Source organism: Bombina bombina, chromosome 2 (assembly GCF_027579735.1).
Source record: "Bombina bombina isolate aBomBom1 chromosome 2, aBomBom1.pri, whole genome shotgun sequence".
Lineage (NCBI taxonomy): Eukaryota > Metazoa > Chordata > Amphibia > Anura > Bombinatoridae > Bombina > Bombina bombina.
In genome coordinates this window covers 909,019,620-909,041,390 of record NC_069500.1, presented here as the reverse complement: position 1 = coordinate 909,041,390, position 21,771 = coordinate 909,019,620, and the positions used below count along the sequence as shown (strand labels likewise).

The 21,771-nt window shown below is 39.5% G+C and overlaps 1 protein-coding gene across 1 annotated transcript in view; it reads right to left on the bottom strand.

Annotated features, from left to right (window-relative positions):
• CNOT6L (CCR4-NOT transcription complex subunit 6 like) overlaps positions 1 to 21,771 on the bottom strand; it is a 334,298-nt gene that overhangs the window by 163,612 nt on the left and 148,915 nt on the right. The window contains exons 3-4 of the mRNA XM_053703299.1: positions 17,135 to 17,321; positions 8,075 to 8,160 (exon numbers count right to left, since the gene is read on the bottom strand). Coding sequence (XP_053559274.1) covers positions 8,075 to 8,160; positions 17,135 to 17,321 — 273 coding nt within the window. The remainder of the gene's footprint in view (positions 1 to 8,074; positions 8,161 to 17,134; positions 17,322 to 21,771) is intronic.

Sequence of the window (21,771 nt, the reverse complement as noted above, 5' to 3'; positions counted from 1 at the left end):
ACTTGCAGACCTTGTTAATAAACTATAAATTCTCAAGCTGCCTCTACTAGTGTCAAGCCCCATATAGTATAACGTTATATGTTAGGCAATATGAATAAACATAGGTCTCTCAGTAACACCCTCAGTGTACAGGTCTACTACTTAAAAATGTCAGCCAGCTCTGATATACCAAGTCTCCTCAGAATAAAAGACTGAACATACCTCAATGCTGCTTGTAGCATGACACGGCTCTCCACACTGGAGATTTCTCTTGCACTACCTTCAGAGGTTCTGTGGGAACCAACATGGACCTTAGTTACATCTGCTAAGATCATCAACCTCAGGGCAGAAATCTTCTTCTCATATCTCCCTGAGGAAAATTGTACTCACCGGTACCATTTAAAATAAAAAAACTTCTTGATTGAAGAATCTAAAACTAACCTCGCTTTACCTCTTCCTATTACTAACAAAGGCAAAGAGAATGACTGGGGGTGGAGGGAGGGAGGAGATATATATATACAGCTCTGCTATGGTGCTCTTTGCCACTTCCTGTTAGCAGGAGGTTACTATCCCACAAGGATGAAATCCGTGGACTCGTCGTATCTTGTAGAAGAAAACATTTTTTGCACATCTGTAGCAATCACTGTGCAGCATTATTTGGGTCAGTCTAACTGCAGTGCGTACATTTTAATACATAGCATGCACTGGAGCAGGGGTTTTTAAACCAATCCTCAGGCTTCCCTAACAGGTCAGATTTTCAGGATATCTTAACTGGAACTCAGGTGAAATAACCAATTGATTAGTAAACATGGTTATTAATCCTTAAAATCTGGCCTGTTAGGAAGACCTAAAGGCAGGTTATATAAAGTAAAAATAAAACAAGAACCTGGAAGAAAAATATAAATATATAAATATATGCAAGACATGTATTTGGCTATTAAAGTTTTAAGTTAACAACTTAATGTCTATGGAATGCAACGGCTCAAACGGAGCCAGCTGTAAAACTAACAAGGATAAGGCTCCAAGGAGGAGCAACAGACTTAAAGACAGGCCTGATTTTGACCAAGGCCTAACAAAAAGATAGCACATCGGCCAAACGTTTATGTAATAAAACTGATAAAGCAGAAATATGACCGTTCAGGGTACTGACTGACAATCCCTTCTCCAGGCCTTCCTGAAGAAAAAAGATAAAATTCTAGGAATTCTTATTCTACTCCAAGAGTAGCCCTTGCATTCACAACAATAAAAGATATTTACACCATATCTTATTTTAAATCTTTCTAGTAACAGGGCTTGCGAGCCTAAATCATGGTATTAATAACCGACTCCGAAAAACCAAGCTTAGACAGAATTAAGCGTTCAATCTCCAAGCAGTCCGCTTCAGAGAAACGAGATTTGGATGAAGGAAGGGACCCTGAATCAGGAGTTCCTTCCTCGGAGGTAGTCTCCAAGGTGGGAGAGATGACATCTCCACTAGGTCTGCAAACCAGATCCTGCGAGGCCACGCGGGGGCTATTATAATCACCAACACCCTCTCCTGTTTGATACGAGAAATGACTCATGGAAGGAGAGCAAACTGAGGAAACGGGTATGCCAACCTGAAAACCCAAGGAACCGCCAGAGAATCTATCAGAACGGCCTGCGGATCTCTTGACCTTGAACCGTACCATGAAAGCTTGGTGTTTCGACGGGACATCATCAGATCCAACTCGGGCACCCCCATTTGAGGACTAAGCTGGAAAACACCTCCGGATGGAGTTCCCACTCCCCTTGTTGAAAAGTCTGTCTGCTCAGAAAATCCGCTTCCCAGCTATCTACTCCTGAAATGTGGATGGCAGATAGACATCAATTGTGTGTCTCTGCCCACTGAAGAAACCTAGTAACCTCCTTCATGGCTAAGGAACTTCGAGTTCCACCCTGGTGATTGATGTAAGCCACAGAGGTTATGTTGTCTGACTGGAACCTGATAAACTGGGCTGAGGACAACTGAGATCAAGCCAATAGAGCATTGTAAATCGCCCTCAACTCCAAGATGTTGATGGGAAGAGCAGACTCCTGAGTCCAAAGGCCGGCGTCCATGGTCACGATCACCAAGGAAGGACTCCAAAAAGCATGTGCCCTGAGACCAGATGTTCCTGAGAAATCCACCACCGGAGAGAATCCCTTACCAACTGATCCACATGGTTGCCATTCCATTGTCTGAGCATGCACAACTGGAGAGCTCTCAAATGGAATTGAGCAAAAGGAATGGATGTCAATGGAAGCCACCATCAGACCGATTACCTCCATACATTGAGCCACTGAAGGATGAACAGTAGCCTGAAGAGAGAGAGGCAAGAGGAAATAGTTTTTCCTGACCTCTGTCAGAAAAATCTTACACAATAGAGAATCTATTATAGTCCCTAAGAACACTACTCTTGTAGCAGGGGAAATTGAGCTTTTCTCCACATTCACATTCCATCTGTGGGAACGAAGAAAAAAAAAATATCTGTGTGGGATTTTGCTTGATGAAAAGATGGCACTTGAACCAATATGTCGTCTAGGTAGGGTGCCACAGCAAATGTTTGTCCAGAAAGGCAAATCTCAGGAAACTGATGGTCCCTATGAATAGGAACATGAAGATACACATCCTTTAGGTCTATGGTTGTCATGAACTGACCCTCTTGTACTAAAGGAAGAATGGAGCGTACAGTCTCCATCTTGAAGGATGGAACTTTGAGAAACTTGTTTAGACACTTCAAGTCTAGAATGGGACAGAAAGTAAACTTTTTTGGGGGGGAAATCACAAATAGGTTGTAGTAGAACCAGAGACCCTGTTCTTGCACTGGAACTATCACTCCCAGGGAGGAAAGATGTTTTATACATTTCAAGAACGCCTCTATCTGGTCTGCAGATAATCTTGAGAGAAGGAATCTGCCTCTGGGAGGAAAAGTCTTAAATTCTAATTTGTAACCCTGGAATACTATGTCCACAGTCCAGGGATCTGGGACATCTCATATCCAGGCTTGAGAGAACTGAGAAAGTCTTCCCCCCCCCCCACCTGATCCGATCCTGCATTGGGGGCAAACCCTTCATGCTGATTTGGAATCAGCTGAGGGTTTCTCTGATTGTTTTCCATTGTTCCAAGACTGATTGGGTTTCCAAGAAGACTTGGATTGTTCCTACTTGGAAGTAGCGGAAGGCTTTCCTCTTAAGTTACGAAAGGAACGAAAATTACTCTGATGTCCTTTAGGCCTATTCTTATCTTGAGGTAGAAAAGACCCTTTTCCACCCGTAATATAAGAGATCATTTCTGCCAAACCAGGTCCAAACAAGGTATAGCCCTTTAAAGGAATCGCCAGAAGCTTGACTTTAGAGGAAACTTCCGCAGACCAGGATTTCAACCTTAACGCCCTGCGGGCTAGGACAGCAAAACCAGAAGTTTTAGCTCCTAGTCTAACAACCTGTAAAATGGCATCTGCAATAAAGGAGTTGGCCAACTTAAGAGCTTTAATCCTATCCTGAATTTCATCCAACGAAGTCTCTACTTGAAGAGAATCAGACAAGGCGTCGAACAAATAAGATGCCGCACTATTCACGGTGGCAATACACACTGCAGTTTGCCATTGGAGACCTTGATAAACATAAATCTTTATCAAATAAGTCCCCAGCTTCTTTTCCATCGGATCCTTAAAAGAGCAGCTATCCTCAATAGGAATAGTGGTTCTCTTAGCCAGAGTGGAAATGGCCCCTTCAATTTGGGGTACAGTATACCAAAAGGTCTTTAATGGAGTCCAACAGGAAACATTTTCTTACAAATGGGAGATGGGGGATTTAAAAAAAAAAAAAAAAACACCCATTGTTTCTCCCATACCCGTGAGATAATCTCCCTAGCAACTGTCCAGCACAGGAAAACCCTCCAAAGTGGATGGTTCATCAAAGAAACTTAAGTTTACTAGATTTCTTAGGAGTAACGACGACAGGGGTATCAGCTGTATTAAGTTGCTACAACCTCCTTTAACAATACATGAAGGTGTTCAAGCTTAAATCTGAAGGATACCACCTCAGTCTCAGAAGAAGGAATTATACTGTCCGAATCAGAGATTTCACCCTCAGAAAGTTCCAATGTATATTCCTCATCAGACTTAGGAGAAAGGGCAACTTGGGAAGCAGAACTGAGGACAGGCATTTTACTTTCTGGATTTCTAGACTTCCTCTTGCGTTTTCCCTATAATCTGGGAATGGCAGCTAATGCCGCAGATACCACTGAAGATACCTGGGCAGCAATTTCTGCATTTAAATAAACTCCATTAGGAGTTATAGAGGAACCACAGGGCACTGCATGTGACACCATTGAGGCTTGGGACGTACTAGGAGAAAGTGGTATTATTTTAACAGCAGCATCCTGAGAGACATTAGGCTAAAAAAATTACCTTTATTTTGCAAGGTTTTCTTGACACATGAAGAACAAAATTGCATAGGAGCTACAATTTGTACATCTAAACATAATAAGCATGAATTAATGAGAGCAGGCTCTTGCTCCATATCAGACATGTTGTGAAACAGTAAAACTTGTACAGATAAGTTTCAAAGATTTTAATACTCCATTAAAATAAGCTAAGGAAAAAATGTACTTTAAATTTTATCCCAAATTAGGATCGATCCCCAGCTAAAATTATGTGAGAAAAGTTAAGAAAAAATATTTAACAAACAACAAATAAACTCCAAAAATATCCCTCAGGCAACCCCACACCTCAGTGAGGTGCCTTACCGCTACCAATTAAGACCGGATCACCCAGAAATGGAGAAAAACTAATTTTTCCTCAGAAACGTAATGAAGTAAAGCCGGTCATGTTACCGCAGCTGCCAAGCTCAAATTACTGCTGCGACACAGAGGCACTAAAAATAGCTTCCTGGTACACCGAGTACCAGAAATAACCTGTTTATCAAAACGGGACAGTTTAAAATGTTGCATCGTTTTATTTTAAAGCAAAGGGGAAATAAATAAACTGCTAAAATTTCAGCCTTACTTTCAGTTTAAACTTGAATTGTTTTATCAAGTAAATATGTGTCAGATAATAAAGCCTAATAAAAACAACTTTTACCCTTTCTTTTTAAAAGAGTTTAAATGTTGGTCTCACACATGCTACAGTGCCTGCTTCATGCCCCAGTGTAACCCACACCAGGATTATCTATGTCCCAATAAAAAACAAATTATGCTTACCTGATCATTTAACTTCCATCTGTGGGAAGAAAGTCGACTGCTGTGGGAATAAAATCCACTGCTTCATTCATTACTTGTGGGAATTAAGAACCTAGCCACCAGGAGGAAGCAGAGACACCCCAGACAAAGGCTTAAAATACCTCCCCCACTCCCATCATCCCCCATTCATTCTGCCAAGGGAACAAGGAACAGTAGGAGAAATATCAGGGTATAAATGGTGCCAGAAGAATATTAAAGTTAGGTCCGCCCACCAAAATAAACGGGGGCGGGAGCAGTGGACTCTCCTCCCACAGATGGAAATTAAATTATCAGGTAAGCATACATTTATGCTTTCCATCTTAATGGGAGGAGAGTCCACTGCTTCATTCATGACTTGGGGGAATACCCAAGCTCTAGGAGGACACTGAATGAACAAAAACTCGAGGGTAGAAAGGAGGTGGACCCTATACTGAGGGCAGCACAGCCCAAAAACAGCTTCCACCCAAGCAAAAATATCAAACTTGTAAAATTTAGCAAAAGTATATAAGGAAGACCAAGTAGCCGCCTTACAAATCTGCTCCACAGAGGCCTCGTTCTTAAAGGCCCAAGGAGCCACAGCCCTAGTTGAGTATGCCAAACGGATAATGCTCCTCAACCAAAAAGACAGTGAAGTGGAAGAGGCCCTCTGCACCCTACGCTACCCTGAATACACCACAAATAAGGACAAAGTCTTTCTGAAATCCTGTGTGGCCTGAAGATAAAACTTCAAGGCTCGAACCCCATCCAAGTTATGAAGTAACCTCTCCTTAGTCAAAGGTTTAGGATACAAAGCAAAAAAAAAAAATTCATGCAAACTGAGTGTTATGTGGCTATAGCGGAAGAGTTTCAGAAATACTATTGCAGGTCATACAATATTTTACCATACAGACAAAATGTTTGAATATCATTTAAAGGGACAGTAATCTAAATTTGTTTAAAAAAAAAAATAGATAATCCCTTTATTTAAGATTCCCCAGTTTAAATCTGATTACCTTATAAGCCTCTGCAGAATGCCCCCTTATCTCAGTGCAATTTACATACTTGCAGTTTAGCCAGTTATTGCTAACTCATGAATAACTCCATAAGAGTAAGCACAGTTATCTATATGGCATACATAGCATTTTCTAACAGTGAGCTATAAAAATGCACTGAAATAAGGTGTGGCCTGTAGTGCCTTAGAAACCGGCAGAAATGTAGAGGTTTAAAGGTTATGAAGTATATTAATTCAACAAGGTTGGTTGTGCAAAGCTGGGTAATGTGGGGGGGGGGGGGACACGTTCCCTATCTTTTTAAACAAAAATTTAGGGTAGAATGTCCATTTAAAACAGTATCTATTCCCTTTTTAGTCAGATGGTGGCACAATTACTTACCTAAATATAGAATATAACAAGTGCTTATATCTGGCACCGCAAATCGAGACAATCAATGTATCTTTCACTGATAATGGGGGGCTTGGGTGTACCTGGCGTGCTTGTGTACAAACTAGCAATATCGCTACAACATATTACTTAATGGTGTCACTTCAACAACAAAATCAGGGAAATGCTGGCTACGCCTAGAGTACCAATTGACAGGTCTTCCAAGTGCATGTTGGCTGCCTTCCAAGTGCATGTTGGCTGCCATTCTGAGCCTCACTAAGTGTTAATAACTTCTAACAGTGTCAGAAAAAAATTCAGATTGGCATTAAAGTTTCTAGGAGCCTTCCCCTCTTACCTACTCCTAAGCAATCCTGATTTAATTGCAGGGAAAATCCTTATCCCGCAAATGTTCATAGACTCCCTTTATCCGCCTTCATAGACGATGGAAAATTTAAGCCTCAGTGTTCACTAGAACAACTGGACGCAGTCTTTTTCCATTCCTGGTTACAGGTCCATCAGGTTAAACACTTTATATCGCCACACAGAGATAAGAAAAATCTAAACGAGACGTCTTACTCAGTTTGAAAAGGTTATGTGTCTTTTAGACTCATCTGGAAAGGGGCTCGTTTCCCTATTATATTTACCGATTAAAAATGAAGTTGCATCAAAAATGCTTCCTCACACCAAGGCCTGGAATTGGGACTTGTTTAAACTTAAATTTCACCAAAATAATGGACTAGGATTTGTACTAAAACTGCCAAATTGGCTCACTCTGCTTCGGAAACCAATTCACATACAATTAAAAATATTTCTTCCCAGATGCTTCGGACAAATGTTGAAGGGGGTGACAGGATAGAGAGGACATGTTGCATGTTTGATGGGATTGTTCTAGAGTTGGAGTTTTCTGAAATATGGTCTTGCAAAAATTGAACGTATTTTTAAATAGTAAAGTTACCCTAGATACCTTAATGTTTGAATTCCCCCAATTCTAAAGAAGATCGGGAAAAAAAAAAACATACTATTAGAAAAATACCACTATATAAAAAAAAAAAAAGACCAGATTGACCTTTTCATATGATGTTTTATTAGGAGTCATATTATAACAAGAGCTGGAACATTACTGAGCAACATAATTTACACAACAGATTTTGAATTCTAAGGAGCCCCCTCAGACTGCTATTTTATTTTATACACCAACCCTTCTCATATCAGTTGCTTACCCTGCTATGTGGTTATACACACATACATTTTGTATGCAATAATAGTTATAACTTCATTTATGGTTTCTAATGTAAGTTTTACCACTTCTGGTTATAGCGGTAGTATATGTATGCCTCTATAGAGGAGCTCCATGGACTGAGGTCTTTGTATGTACATTAGGAACTGTGGGAAACGTCTAAATGGGTTATACCCTTAGTACTTACTACTGGTTCCATACTATAAATGGTTATACATGTGCAGTTATATTAAAGAGAAAATGAAAACAACAAAAAAAAAATTACTGCATCACACTTACCTTTTAACCCGAGGGTCTGAAGCCTGAACAGTCGGCCCAGTTCATAAGGTAAAACCCGTAACAGATTGTTATTTAAAAGCAATTCCCTGCATCAGAGGAAAAACAAAATTTATGCTTACCTCAAATAAATTTCTTTCATGGTGGTGAGAGTCCATGAGCCATTACTCCTGGGATTCAACTCCTGGCCAATAGAAGGAGGCAGAGATTCCCAAAACTGCAAGAGCACTTTATCCCTCCCTCCTCTCTGGTAGGAAAGTCTTATGTTTAGCCAGGCAATAAGCGGAAGAAAAGGTAGAAAAATTACAAAAGCAAGGAAAATTGAGGTGCAAACTAGAAACTGCTGCAAGAAAAATTGTGAACTCTCACCACCAAGAAATAAATTACTTTGGGCTTGATTTATCAAGCAAGGGCAAACAGGGGTGTACATATTCTCCCCTGTCTGCCACCAGCTTGCTGGCGAAATTAAACATTGCACACGAGCGCTATTTTGCGCTCACATGCAATACGACGAACAGCCAATCATGCGAAGGCAGGATCTTTCTATCTCTCCGGTCTGACGAAACCGGGGAGATTGAATTTCTCCACCTAAGATGGAGAAGAGGGTAGGGGATAAATCGTGACTGCAGATTCTCTTGTGAGAACCTGCAGTCGTAGGGGAGGAGAAGGCTTGATAAACTGAGCCCTTTGCAAGCATACATTTTGGTTTCTTTTGTAAGGTAGAGAGTCCAAAATCCACTAGTAATTTTGGTGGGATAAAAAAAAAAAATATTTTGAAAAGGCAGGCACCTAATAGAACCAAATTAAAGGGACAGTCTACAATAGAATTGTTATTGTTTTAAAAAATAGATAATCCCTTTATTACCCATTCCCCAGTATTGCATAACCAACAGTTATATTGATACACTTTTTACCTCTGTGATTACCTTGTATCTTAGAACCTTCTTCCAGCCCCCTGATCACATGACTGTTTATCTATTGACTTGCATGTAGTATTGTCTTGTGCTAAATCTTAAATAACTCCCTGTGCATTAACACAGTGTTATCTATATGACCCACATGAACTTATCAGTCTCTTGTTGTGAAAAGGAATTTAAAAAACATGTGGTAAGAGGCAGCCCTCAAGGGCTAAGAATTTAGCATATGAGCCTACCTAGGTTTTGTTTCAAATAAGAATACCAAGAGAACAAAGCAAATTTGATGATAAAAGTAGATTGGAAAGTTGATTAAAATTACAAGTCCTATCTGAATAATGAAAGTTTAATTTTGACTAGACTGTCCCTTTAAGGTTCCAAAGAGAAATTGCCAAACTTCCTGACATTCAGAGTTTAAGCCAATTTTCTTGTGGTATAACACAAAAAGCACTAAAATCTGACCTCTTAAGAAGCTAGCAAATAAACCCTAAACCCTCTTGTGAAAATTGAATAATTCTAGGAATTCTGAAGGAATGCCAACTGAAACGGACAGGTTTTTCTTCCAACAGGCTTTCAAGCTGGAAATAAGGCTTCAACTACACTATCAGAAAACCCTGTCTGTTAAAAATTAGATGTTCAATCCTCAAGCCTGCAAGCTGAGAAACTTGAGATCTTGATGATGAAAAGGGGTCCTTGAGAAGTAGGTTGTGTATTGGTGAAAGACCACGGATGGAAACTGGACATATCTACCAAATCTGCAAGCCAAACTGGAGTAATCAGAATTAAAGATGAAAGCTCTAGCTTAATCCAAGCTATCACGCTATGCAGCTGAACAGATGGAGAAAAAATATAATCAAGATGGAAAAAAAAAAACAAGGAGATGCTAGAACATATACAAACTAGGCCTGTTGATCTCTGAATTTTGTAAAATAACTGGAAGTTTGCTGTTAAAATGAAAAGCTATCAAGTCTATTTCTGGTATAACCTATTGGTCAATAATGTGATAAACAAATTCCAGGTATAGTGCCCATTCCCCAGGATGAAGGACTGACAACAGAAAATCTGCTTTCAAGGTGTTAAAAACTTGAATAAGAATGCAGAAATTGTACAGAAATTGATTTCTGCCCAACTGCATTCATCACTAAGAAAGTTCTCACTGCTGTAACAATGTCAAATTGAAAATGCATTTAAAAAAGTTATTTCAGAAGAGGTCAGCTCTGAAGGGCCATCAAGATAGCATGGAGTTCCAAGATATTCATTGGTAACCTCACCTTCTGAGGAGACCAAACTCCTTGTGCGCTCCGAGATAAAAAAGCACTGGTGCTCTATACACCAATATAGAGATTGGTTTGTTGTGGAATCTAAGAGGATCCTTTGAGAAAGCAGAGTGAAGCCCTTGCACCATTGACTTAGCAAAATTGAAGAGGTCTTGCATGAACCCAAATAAATGGAATGGCACCTGATGCTTCAATCTTCATACCTAGCACTTCTCTGCATATGGCTACTGTAGGATTGGAAATTGACTACAGTCTTGAACATGATGTCTAACTGTGATCTTCTTTACTCTGTTAAAGAAAGTAATTCTTATTGAGTCTATGATTTCTAGGAAAGAGAATATATACTGTATGAGGAGAAAACTCTTTGGTATGAGATATTTCTAAAGGTAGAAGGGGAGCTTGTAGCAAAATATTGGTCACGTATGGAGCCACACAAATACCTTGAAAATACCTTCAACACTTACTACAGATAGAGTTCCCAGAACCATTGTTAAACTATAGGTCATAGCCTATGGGGGTATTGAACTCAGGACTCCTGTTTTGTATTGCTGCGTGTTACCGTTAAGCTGCAGGTTAGCCAGACCAAACGGTAGAGCATCAAACTGAAAGTGTTTGCCCAGGAAGGCAAACCTTAGGAACAGATGATGAACTTTGTGGATAGGAATATGAAGGTAAACATCCTTCAAATCTTTAATGGACTTATATTGCCGCTTCTAAGCAAGGAGTAGAATATTCCAAATTGTTTTGTGAAACTAGGAACCCTTACAAACTTGTGCAAAGTATTTAAAAACAAAGAGTAGGGCTGAAAGTACCCTCCTTATTGAAAACAAAAAAAGGAGAATAAAAACCCTGTCCTTGATCAGACATAGGATCTGGAACAACCACTTCATGAGTTCTAGATCCTTAACATATTGAAGAAAAAAGAAAAAAAAAGGACTTGTGTTGAGCCTTAACAGGGTCCTTTGAAACATTGAACAGAAGAAACATTCCTCTGGAAGGCCTTCAACTACAGCCTATTCTGACAACTATGTTCTCATTGTGGAAGAACTTCCAGGATGATCTGGAAGAATCTAGTTTTTAAAAGAGAATATTGATTATGGTTCCAAGACTGACGAAAGGAACGAAAATTACTAGTAGCTGCAATCTTTCCTGTGGATTTCCTGTCCTGAGGGTGCAACACTTCTTATGCACCATTCACAGAAGAAATGGCAGCTAGACCAAGACAAGGTTATCTTTTTTCCTTTTCAAGGAATAAAGGTCTAGATTTAAAACCATGTCAGCTGACAATGACTTGTGACAATGACTTGTGACAAAGCTCTTTTGATCAAAACTGGCATTAAACAAATTAGGTCAACAATGGCATCTCAGAAAAAAGAATTTGCGGACATGACCTGCCATGCAAAAAAAAAAAAAAAAAGTCTTTCTGAAGAAAGATACAAATTTTATTTCATTCCACTCCTAATAGATTTCCAAGTTTCATAATAGAAGCAGAAATAAAAGCTTGGAATGGCCTCAGGAACTTGAAATACTTCTGGAGGTTTAGCAGAAGAATTAAAAACCAAATCCATTTGATTGAAAAAGATATTTCTTTAGCTGGCTTAGGGTCATATACCTAAGTACTTAGAAACTCACTAAACAAAGATTGAAATTCTAAAATAAAAAAATAAAGGTGTATTCGAATCTTAGTCAAAATTAGATTACTGAACATCAAAAGCAACTCCCCTTCGGAACATAAATCTGAGTCCTAAGAACATCCTTATATAGTCAAATACCTGAATAAATTTCTCTCATTGTGGAGAGACTCAGCAATCCATTACTCCTGGCAATTACCCTTCCCTACCACTAGGAGACGGCAAAGGATTCCAAACCCCAAGAACTCTATAAAACTCTTCCCACCTCACCATTACTTCAGTCTAACTTATAGTTGAGCACAAAGAGGAAGAAAAAGTAATAAGAGCAAACAAAATAGGAAAAAGGAACAGGAAAAAGATGTTCGAATAAACTAAAAAACCCTGGGGGGGGGGGGCAGGATCATGAAAGAAATACATTTATTAAATCCATTACTCCTGGGAACTGATACTCAAGCTGTGAAGTCCACTAGTAATAAAAGAAAAAGGGAAGGATCTAAAATAAAAACATTTGTTCACTGAGAAAGTAAATCCACAACCCTAATAGAGCCTAAAAGACAAAAAATAAACAAACAAAAATAAATCAACCTGAGACAACTGACTAATAAAGGACAGAAGAAGCAAGAACATTTAAATGGTAGGAAAAAATGCAGACCACCAAAATGGCTGAATAGAAAAAAATGGTCCACTTATAAAACATTCTAAAAATAAAAAACACAAGTGGCGGCAAAATGGTCTGGAGAAATGAGAAAGGCCATCTAGATGGAGGCTGACCTGCCTCCAAGAAAACTATATGAATCAAAATCTTCAACTAAGAAGACAAAATGAAAAAGCAGAAATTCTCTGAACTTCCTAGAACCCGCAAAATAAACTAAAGGATTGTCTGAAAACCTTAGTGTCAACACTACAAAGCTCTAACAGAATCCAAAACATGGAGACCATTCTAAATAATAAAGGAAGAAAAAACAGATAAGGGACACAATCAACCTAAATAATTTCCACCTGAAGCATAGGCTCAAAAGGAGGAACCTGCAAAATCCTCAAGACCAAATAAAGGTGCCAAGGAGGAAAAATTTAATAAAAGGCTTAATTCTAGGACTAAACCATGGAATAAAGATAAGCAATATTCTTATGGAACATAGCTAAAAAGGACAGAAAACGAGTCTTGAAAAGAACTGGCATATAAAAACCCTTATCCAAACCATCCTTTAAAAATAGCAAGAAATCTGTGAATTCAAGAAGAGAGACCTGTGGGAACAGATGAAGAGGCGCCACATAAAGCAATATCGGATGTGCAGAGGATGAACACAGGACAAGCCCAAGCAGGTGGGTACTCACATAGAGAGCGGCACTTGGATGGTGCACATAAAAAAACCACCACAAGAAGTTTAAATAAAACTCACTGGCAGAATAAAAAAATAAATAAAAACAGATCAGCGAAAGAGAAGGACGATAGTAAAATGATCAGAGTAAGACGCCCTCTGAAGACACAGCAGCCTCATAACTAGAAACATTAATCCTTAGGCTAAGAACTAGTAGAAGGTAAACACACTCAACTTTTACGATTAGTTTAAAGACATTGCCACCAACATTTCAGCACTGGTCGAATGATGTTCATAATTCCAGGATTAATACAAAACACAGTATATTCTTCCTGTAAAATAAGGACGTAAATAAGGATTGGGAGCATGGCTCTATCGCTGAAAGAAAAAAATTGCTGCATATACAGAATCGGAAAGCACACAAAAACTGAAAGTGCTACGAATATAAAAAATAGAACCAGTAAAATAAAATTAAGTACAGTTTTTAAAATAAAAAAAATAAAAATCTAAAGACAGCAATAATTATAGAATTATATTCTAAATAAAAAGTAAATATTGAGGTTAAACGAGACTAATATCCTTTAGGAATCGTCTGACCAGAAAAAATCAGCTAATACCCAATAATGTCTCCTGAATTCCTAGGCTAAAATGTGTCTGGGTATGAGAGTGGTAAAAATGTAATAAGATGTTCCATGGCTATGCTGTACTTTTGAGTGCATGAGTTTCTCATTAACCTGAAATGCACCCAAACTACCCTGCTATTGGCTGCAAAAAAAGACTGCTTCCAGTAGAGAGCCCAACCAGTGCTGTGCAAGCAGCAGTAGAATATTTATTTAAGTATGACGACCCAACAGGAGAAGGCTGAAGGACAGGTCCACATGACATCTGTGGCAGGCTTGTGACTAAACCCCATAGGAAAATATAGTGTCACTGCCCAGGACTCCATACACACCCACAGTCCAGATTTCTTGTTGAAAGGAGTTTTCAGACCTATGCAGCAGACATTGAAGAACCTCCTAGGAGGCAAAGATAAGACTAGCATACCAGAGAGGTAGGAGGGATGATGCGCTCTTGCAGTTTTGGGAGATCTTTGCCTCCTCCTAGTGGACAGGAGTAATGACTAATGGACTCACCACCTTATAAAAGAAAACAGTGTTAGAAAATCTACAATAACGCTGTTTAAAAGCCATACTATTATTTACATTTGAGCTCTTAAACATGTTTTTTTGCTTTGGCAGATATTACTTGGTTTGTAAAAATTTGAATATGGAATTATAAAATGAAGTTAATTTCAAATCCAATTAGAAGCATTCCAGTATTCTTGCATTTGTGAAATTCTTCCTACAAAAGTGGTTATAAAACTTTTTAAATTTTTTTAAGCAGTTTAATGAGCACATGCTGGTAATTATATACAGTTAGTAACCCGAGAACTATGAACTACAAATAAAAACTTTTTTCTACTTATGTTTTTAAATGGGCTGTTATAGTAAAAACAATGACATGCTCTAATTCATTAGAGTATGTATTTTTAGCACTAGCAACCCTGAATTGCTTTGTCTTTAATCCCTGCAAAAAGGGGCTGCAGAGAACTGCTGTTTCCGAGCGGATACAACAGTTGAGCCAATCGGCAGTCAAATAAGTCAGCTGTACGACTGTTGCTGACCATTTGCACAGCACTTGTATATGTTTAGGACCAGCAATTTCTGGCAGCTCCAGAGCAGTGCTTGTTTAACCCCCCCATACAGAGCACTGCAGGATTGCTAGTGCTTAAAAGGGACAGTCAACACCAAAATTGTTAGTGTTTTAAAAAAAAAAAAAAAAAAAAAAAACACTAGATAATGCCTTTACTATCCACTACCCAGCTTTGCACAACCAAATTTTTTATATTAATATACTTTATAACATTCAAACCTCTAAATCTCTGCCTGTTTCTAAGCCACTTGAGACAGCCCCTTATAAACATGCTTTTTTATTTGCTTTTCACAAGAGGAGACTGCTAGTTCATGTGGGCCATATAGCTAATATTGTGCTCACGTCCGTGGGTTATGCACAACACAGCTAAAATGCAAGGCAACAGAAACAAAAATCATGCGATCAGGGGGCTGTCAAAAGTCTTAGATACAAGGTAATCACAGAGGTAAAAAGTATATTAATATAACCATCTTGGCTGCACTTCAGTTTTTTCTGATTACATTAAAGTGAAGGTTCATTTTGACGAGTGTCCGGTTTTTAATAAACCTATAAAAAACAAGGGCACTTTAATTCATCAAAATAGACATTTCACCGTTTTCTTCAAAAACGTACCTTTTAATCCTGGCAGCCGCTTCAGCACTTCCTCCGCCCGTCGCAAGCCATCTTTGTGGGTCCAAAATGACAAATCCGGCTTCCTCCAATCACAGCTTTGCATTAGGCTAAGATTCTCCCCGGGGGAGGGGGGGGGGGGAGAGCTGTGATTGGAAGAAGCCCTATTCGTCATTTTTGACGTCTGCAGATGCTTCCGACGGCCGGGGGAATCGCTGAAGCGGCATTCAGGATTAAAAGGCAAGTTTTTGAAGAAAACAGTGAAATGTCAATTTTGATGAATTAAAGTGCCCTTGTTTTTAATAGGTTTATTAAAAACCGGGCACTAATTCATCAAAATGGACCTTCACTTTAAATGCCCCATTAAATGTTAGTACTAAAGATACAGACTGCTAATTTATCTGGCTCAAATTGTGCACCATCCCAGTCAGAGGTCTGTTTTGCTAAGGGGTATTTTTATGGCTTACTTTTGGGGGACAAAAAAAAAAAAAAAAAAGTATGTTGAAGTTATTTGTATCAGCTTGCCATCTACAGGTCCTGAGGTGGTTTGAAAGACAACTTTTAAAAATAAAATTATACGTACAGTGTATATATATATATATATATATATATATATATATATATATATATATATATATATATATATATATATATATATATATATATATATATATATATATATATATATATATATATATATATATATATATATATATATATATATATATATATATATATATATATATCTTGTGCCTAAATATTGTATTGTACTGTTTTTTTTAAAGTCTTTTTAGTCCATAAAAGGGTATTCTCATAAAAAGCATTTAAATCCTTAATAATTTTAAGGAAAATAATAGTGCAATAATGCACTATTCAAAAAGGACAGCATATGTATGTAGCCTTGAAACGGGTAGTGGAGCTTGTGTACGTGTCGGCTGTCCTGCGTTTGTCCTGAAGCCATCTTTGAAATAGGATAGAACGCCACTATCACATACTAAGTGCAAGTAACTCTGCTCCTAATTTTAGCAGTTTTTTATTCTGTATATTCACAGGATTTTATTTTGTGAATTTACCTTATGCACAATATGAATATCATGTGCAATATGTGTCATTTTTTAATGACTATTAAACGTCTGGTTATATTTTTTTAGGAGATTTTTTATTTTATTTAAACATCCTAACAGGCGCAGTCATCTTGTATTTTATCTGCTTTGTAACAGAAATTCAAGGTTTTGGATTTATACATTTAGAAACTTCTTTAAAATTGCATGCTCTAGCTGAATCATGATATAAAAATATTTGGATCTATGTCTCTTTAATTTTGACTTTACTGTCCCTATTTCTACCCTATAGTTAGGATCAGTAACAAGATTAAATCTAGAGACACTTCCCCAAATGAAAAGGTGGCTAACATTTTACAAGGAGATGTCTTTGCCATTAGAGAGGTTTATTCTGGTGTACTGTGAAAAACAAAAAAACAGAACATGCACTTGTAGCTGCCCATTGCTAAGAAGAATATCATTATGTTGCTAGATTCCCATAACATATGTAAGCACTAAAGTTCAATCAAAATTACATTATTTTTTTTAAATGAATTACTAAATATATTAAACTATCTCACCTGAGTGACACTACGTTCCCTAGCTCTGCTGGTAAACTTCTGAGTTTATTAGACGAGAGATCCAGATAAACCAGATTTTGTAGCTTGGCAATTTCAGACGGGATACGAGAGAGGTTATTATCACTGAGGTGCAGTGCCGTCAAATGCGTCAAAGACCAGAGCGAATTACTCAGGCTCCTCACCCGACCTATAAAACGATAAGAGTCAAAGCGATCAGGACAAAGGCTGACATTACACTCTCACTCATGCATCAATTAAAACAGAGGCAGTGTTTTATGGTACAAGATCATTACAAATACCATCAAGCCTCTTGTCTTTAACTGAATGGTGTAAAAGAATTACTGACCGACTGCTTAGGGAAACAGTTACTGCCAGGTCAAGTTTGACAACTGAACTTGTTTAGACAGCATGGTTTCATTATCTTGACCTACTTGCATGAACCATCAATTATAAAGCAGAAGTGAGAATGTGTTCCATCTATATTGCATTAACCAGCAAGCGAAGCTAAAGTGCAGAGATTTAACTATATGCACAGTCTGCAGATGTGGCAAAACTAGACTACACCTTTTCAACATTCATTTTTTTTATAATTTTAAAAAACATATATCACATTGTTTTATACTGTTTACATGACCAAATATACTCATGCATTTTCAAGTGGATAAGTGGGGGGGGGTGTGCAATTAAATTTCTTTAAAAATTGGGGTATCTAATCTAACCTTCTCACATGAGGGGTCACAATGAAATAAAATTTTCACTTGGAGAGCAAATAGTAAAAATGTTACTAGTAGAAATCTAAAATGCAATTATAAAGTAGACCTATGCAAAAATTCATACTCCGTTATTTGTTTGATAAAAACAGAATTTATGTTTACCTGATAAATTACTTTCTCCAACGGTGTGTCCGGTCCACGGCGTCATCCTTACTTGTGGGATATTCTCTTCCCCAACAGGAAATGGCAAAGAGCCCAGCAAAGCTGGTCACATGATCCCTCCTAGGCTCCGCCTTCCCCAGTCATTCGACCAACGTAAAGGAGGAATATTTGCATAGGAGAAACCATACGATACCGTGGTGACTGTAGTTAAAGAAAATAAATTATCAGACCTGATTAAAAAACCAGGGCGGGCCGTGGACCGGACACACCGTTGGAGAAAGTAATTTATCAGGTAAACATAAATTCTGTTTTCTCCAACATAGGTGTGTCCGGTCCACGGCGTCATCCTTACTTGTGGGAACCAATACCAAAGCTTTAGGACACGGATGAAGGGAGGGAGCAAATCAGGTCACCTAGATGGAAGGCACCACGGCTTGCAAAACCTCTCTCCCAAAAATAGCCTCAGAAGAAGCAAAAGTATCAAACTTGTAAAATTTAGTAAAAGTGTGCAGTGAGACCAAGTCGCTGCCTTACATATCTGATCAACAGAAGCCTCGTTCTTGAAGGCCCATGTGGAAGCCACAGCCCTAGTGGAATGAGCTGTGATTCTGTCAGGAGGCTGCCGTCCGGCAGTCTCATAAGCCAATCTGATGATGCTTTTAATCCAAAAAGAGAGAGAGGTAGAAGTTGCTTTTTGACCTCTCCTTTTACCAGAATAAACAACAAACAAGGAAGATGTTTGTCTAAAATCCTTTGTAGCATCTAAATAGAATTTTAGAGCACGAACAACATCCAAATTGTGCAACAGACGTTCCTTCCTTGAAACTGGATTCGGACACAAAGAAGGCACGACTATCTCCTGGTTAATGTTTTTGTTAGAAACAACTATCGGAAGAAAACCAGGTTTAGTACGTAAAACCACCTTATCTGCATGGAACACCAGATAAGGAGGAGAACACTGCAGAGCAGATAATTCTGAAACTCTTCTAGCAGAAGAAATTGCAACCAAAAACAAAACTTTCCAAGATAATAACTTAATATCAACGGAATGTAAGGGTTCAAACGGAACCCCCTGAAGAACTGAAAGAACTAAATTGAGACTCCAAGGAGGAGACAAAGGTTTGTAAACAGGCTTGATTCTAACCAGAGCCTGAACAAAGGCTTGAACATCTGGCACAGCTGCCAGCTTTTTGTGAAGTAACACAGACAAGGCAGAAATCTGTCCCTTCAAGGAACTAGCAGATAATCCTTTCTCCAAACCTTCTTGAAGGAAGGATAGAATCTTAGGAATTTTTACCTTGTCCCAAGGGAATCCTTTAGATTCACACCAACAGATATATTTTTTCCATATTTTGTGGTAAATTTTTCTAGTTACAGGCTTTCTGGCCTGAACAAGAGTATCAATGACAGAATCTGAGAACCCTCGCTTTGATAAGATCAAGCGTTCAATCTCCAAGCAGTCAGTTGGAGTGAGACCAGGTTCGGATGTTCGAACGGACCCTGAACAAGAAGGTCTCGTCTCAAAGGTAGCTTCCATGGTGGAGCCGATGACATATTCACCAGGTCTGCATACCAAGTCCTGCGTGGCCACGCAGGAGCTATCAAGATCACCGATGCTCTCTCCTGATTGATCCTGGCTACCAGCCTGGGGATGAGAGGAAACGGCGGGAATACATAAGCTAGTTTGAAGGTCCAAGGTGCTACTAGTGCATCTACTAGAGTCGCCTTGGGATCCCTGGATCTGGACCCGTAGCAAGGAACCTTGAAGTTCTGACGAGAGGCCATCAGATCCATGTCTGGAATGCCCCACAATTGAGTGATTTAGGCAAAGATTTCCGGATGGAGTTCCCACTCCCCCGGATGAAATGTCTGACGACTCAGAAAATCCGCTTCCCAATTTTCCACTCCTGGGATGTGGATTGCAGACAAGTGGCAGGAGTGAGTCTCCGCCCATTGAATGATTTTGGTCACTTCTTCCATCGCCAGGGAACTCCTTGTTCCCCCCTGATGGTTGATGTACGCAACAGTCGTCATGTTGTCTGATTGAAACCGTATGAACTTGGCCTTTGCTAGCTGAGGCCAAGCCTTGAGAGCATTGAGTATCGCTCTCAGTTCCAGAATATTTATCGGTAGAAGAGATTCTTCCCGAGACCAAAGACCCTGAGCTTTCAGGGGTCCCCAGACCGCGCCCCAGCCCACCAGACTGGCGTCGGTCGTGACAATGACCCACTCTGGTCTGCGGAAGCTCATCCCCTGTGACAGGTTGTCCAGGGACAGCCACCAACGGAGTGAATCTCTGGTCCTCTGATTTACTTGTATCGTCGGAGACAAGTCTGTATAGTCCCCATTCCACTGACTGAGCATGCACAGTTGTAATGGTCTTAGATGAATGCGTGCAAAAGGAACCATGTCCATTGCCGCTACCATCAAACCTATTACTTCCATGCACTGCGCTATGGAAGGAAGAGGAACAGAATGAAGTATTTGACAAGAGTTCAGAAGTTTTGATTTTCTGGCCTCTGTCAGAAAAATCCTCATTTCTAAGGAGTCTATTATTGTTCCCAAGAAGGGAACCCTTGTTGACGGAGACAGAGAACTTTTTTCTGCGTTCACTTTCCACCCGTGAGATCTGAGAAAGGCCAGGACAATGTCCGTGTGAGCCTTTGCTTGAGGAAGGGACGACGCTTGAATCAGAATGTCGTCCAAGTAAGGTACTACTGCAATGCCCCTTGGTCTTAGCACCGCTAGAAGGGACCCTAGTACCTTTGTGAAAATCCTTGGAGCAGTGGCTAATCCGAACGGAAGTGCCACAAACTGGTAATGCTTGTCCAGGAATGCGAACCTTAGGAACCGATGATGTTCCTTGTGGATAGGAATATGTAGATACGCATCCTTTAAATCCACCGTGGTCATGAATTGACCTTCCTGGATGGAAGGAAGAATAGTTCGAATGGTTTCCATTTTGAACGATGGAACCTTGAGAAACTTGTTTAGGATCTTGAGATCTAAGATTGGTCTGAATGTTCCCTCTTTTTTGGGAACTACGAACAGATTGGAGTAGAACCCCATCCCTTGTTCTCCTAATGGAACAGGATGAATCACTCCCATTTTTAACAGGTCTTCTACACAATGTAAGAATGCCTGTTTTTTTATGTGGTCTGAAGACAATTGAGACCTGTGGAACCTCCCCCTTGGGGGAAGCCCCTTGAATTCCAGAAGATAACCTTGGGAGACTATTTCTAGCGCCCAAGGATCCAGAACATCTCTTGCCCAAGCCTGAGCGAAGAGAGAGAGTCTGCCCCCCACCAGATCCGGTCCCGGATCGGGGGCCAACATCTCATGCTGTCTTGGTAGCAGTGGCAGGTTTCTTGGCCTGCTTTCCTTTGTTCCAGCCTTGCATTGGTCTCCAGGCTGGCTTGGCTTGAGAAGTATTACCCTCTTGCTTAGAGGACGTAGCACTTGGGGCTGGTCCGTTTCTGCGAAAGGGACGAAAAACATAATTTATGCTTACCTGATAAATTCCTTTCTTCTGTTGTGTGATCAGTCCACGGGTCATCATTACTTCTGGGATATAACTCCTCCCCAACAGGAAATGCAAGAGGATTCACCCAGCAGAGCTGCACATAGCTCCTCCCCTCTACGTCAGTCCCAGTCATTCGACCAAGAAACAACGAGAAAGGAGTAACCAAGGGTGAAGTGGTGACTGGAGTATAATTTAAAAGATATTTACCTGCCTTAAAACAGGGCGGGCCGTGGACTGAT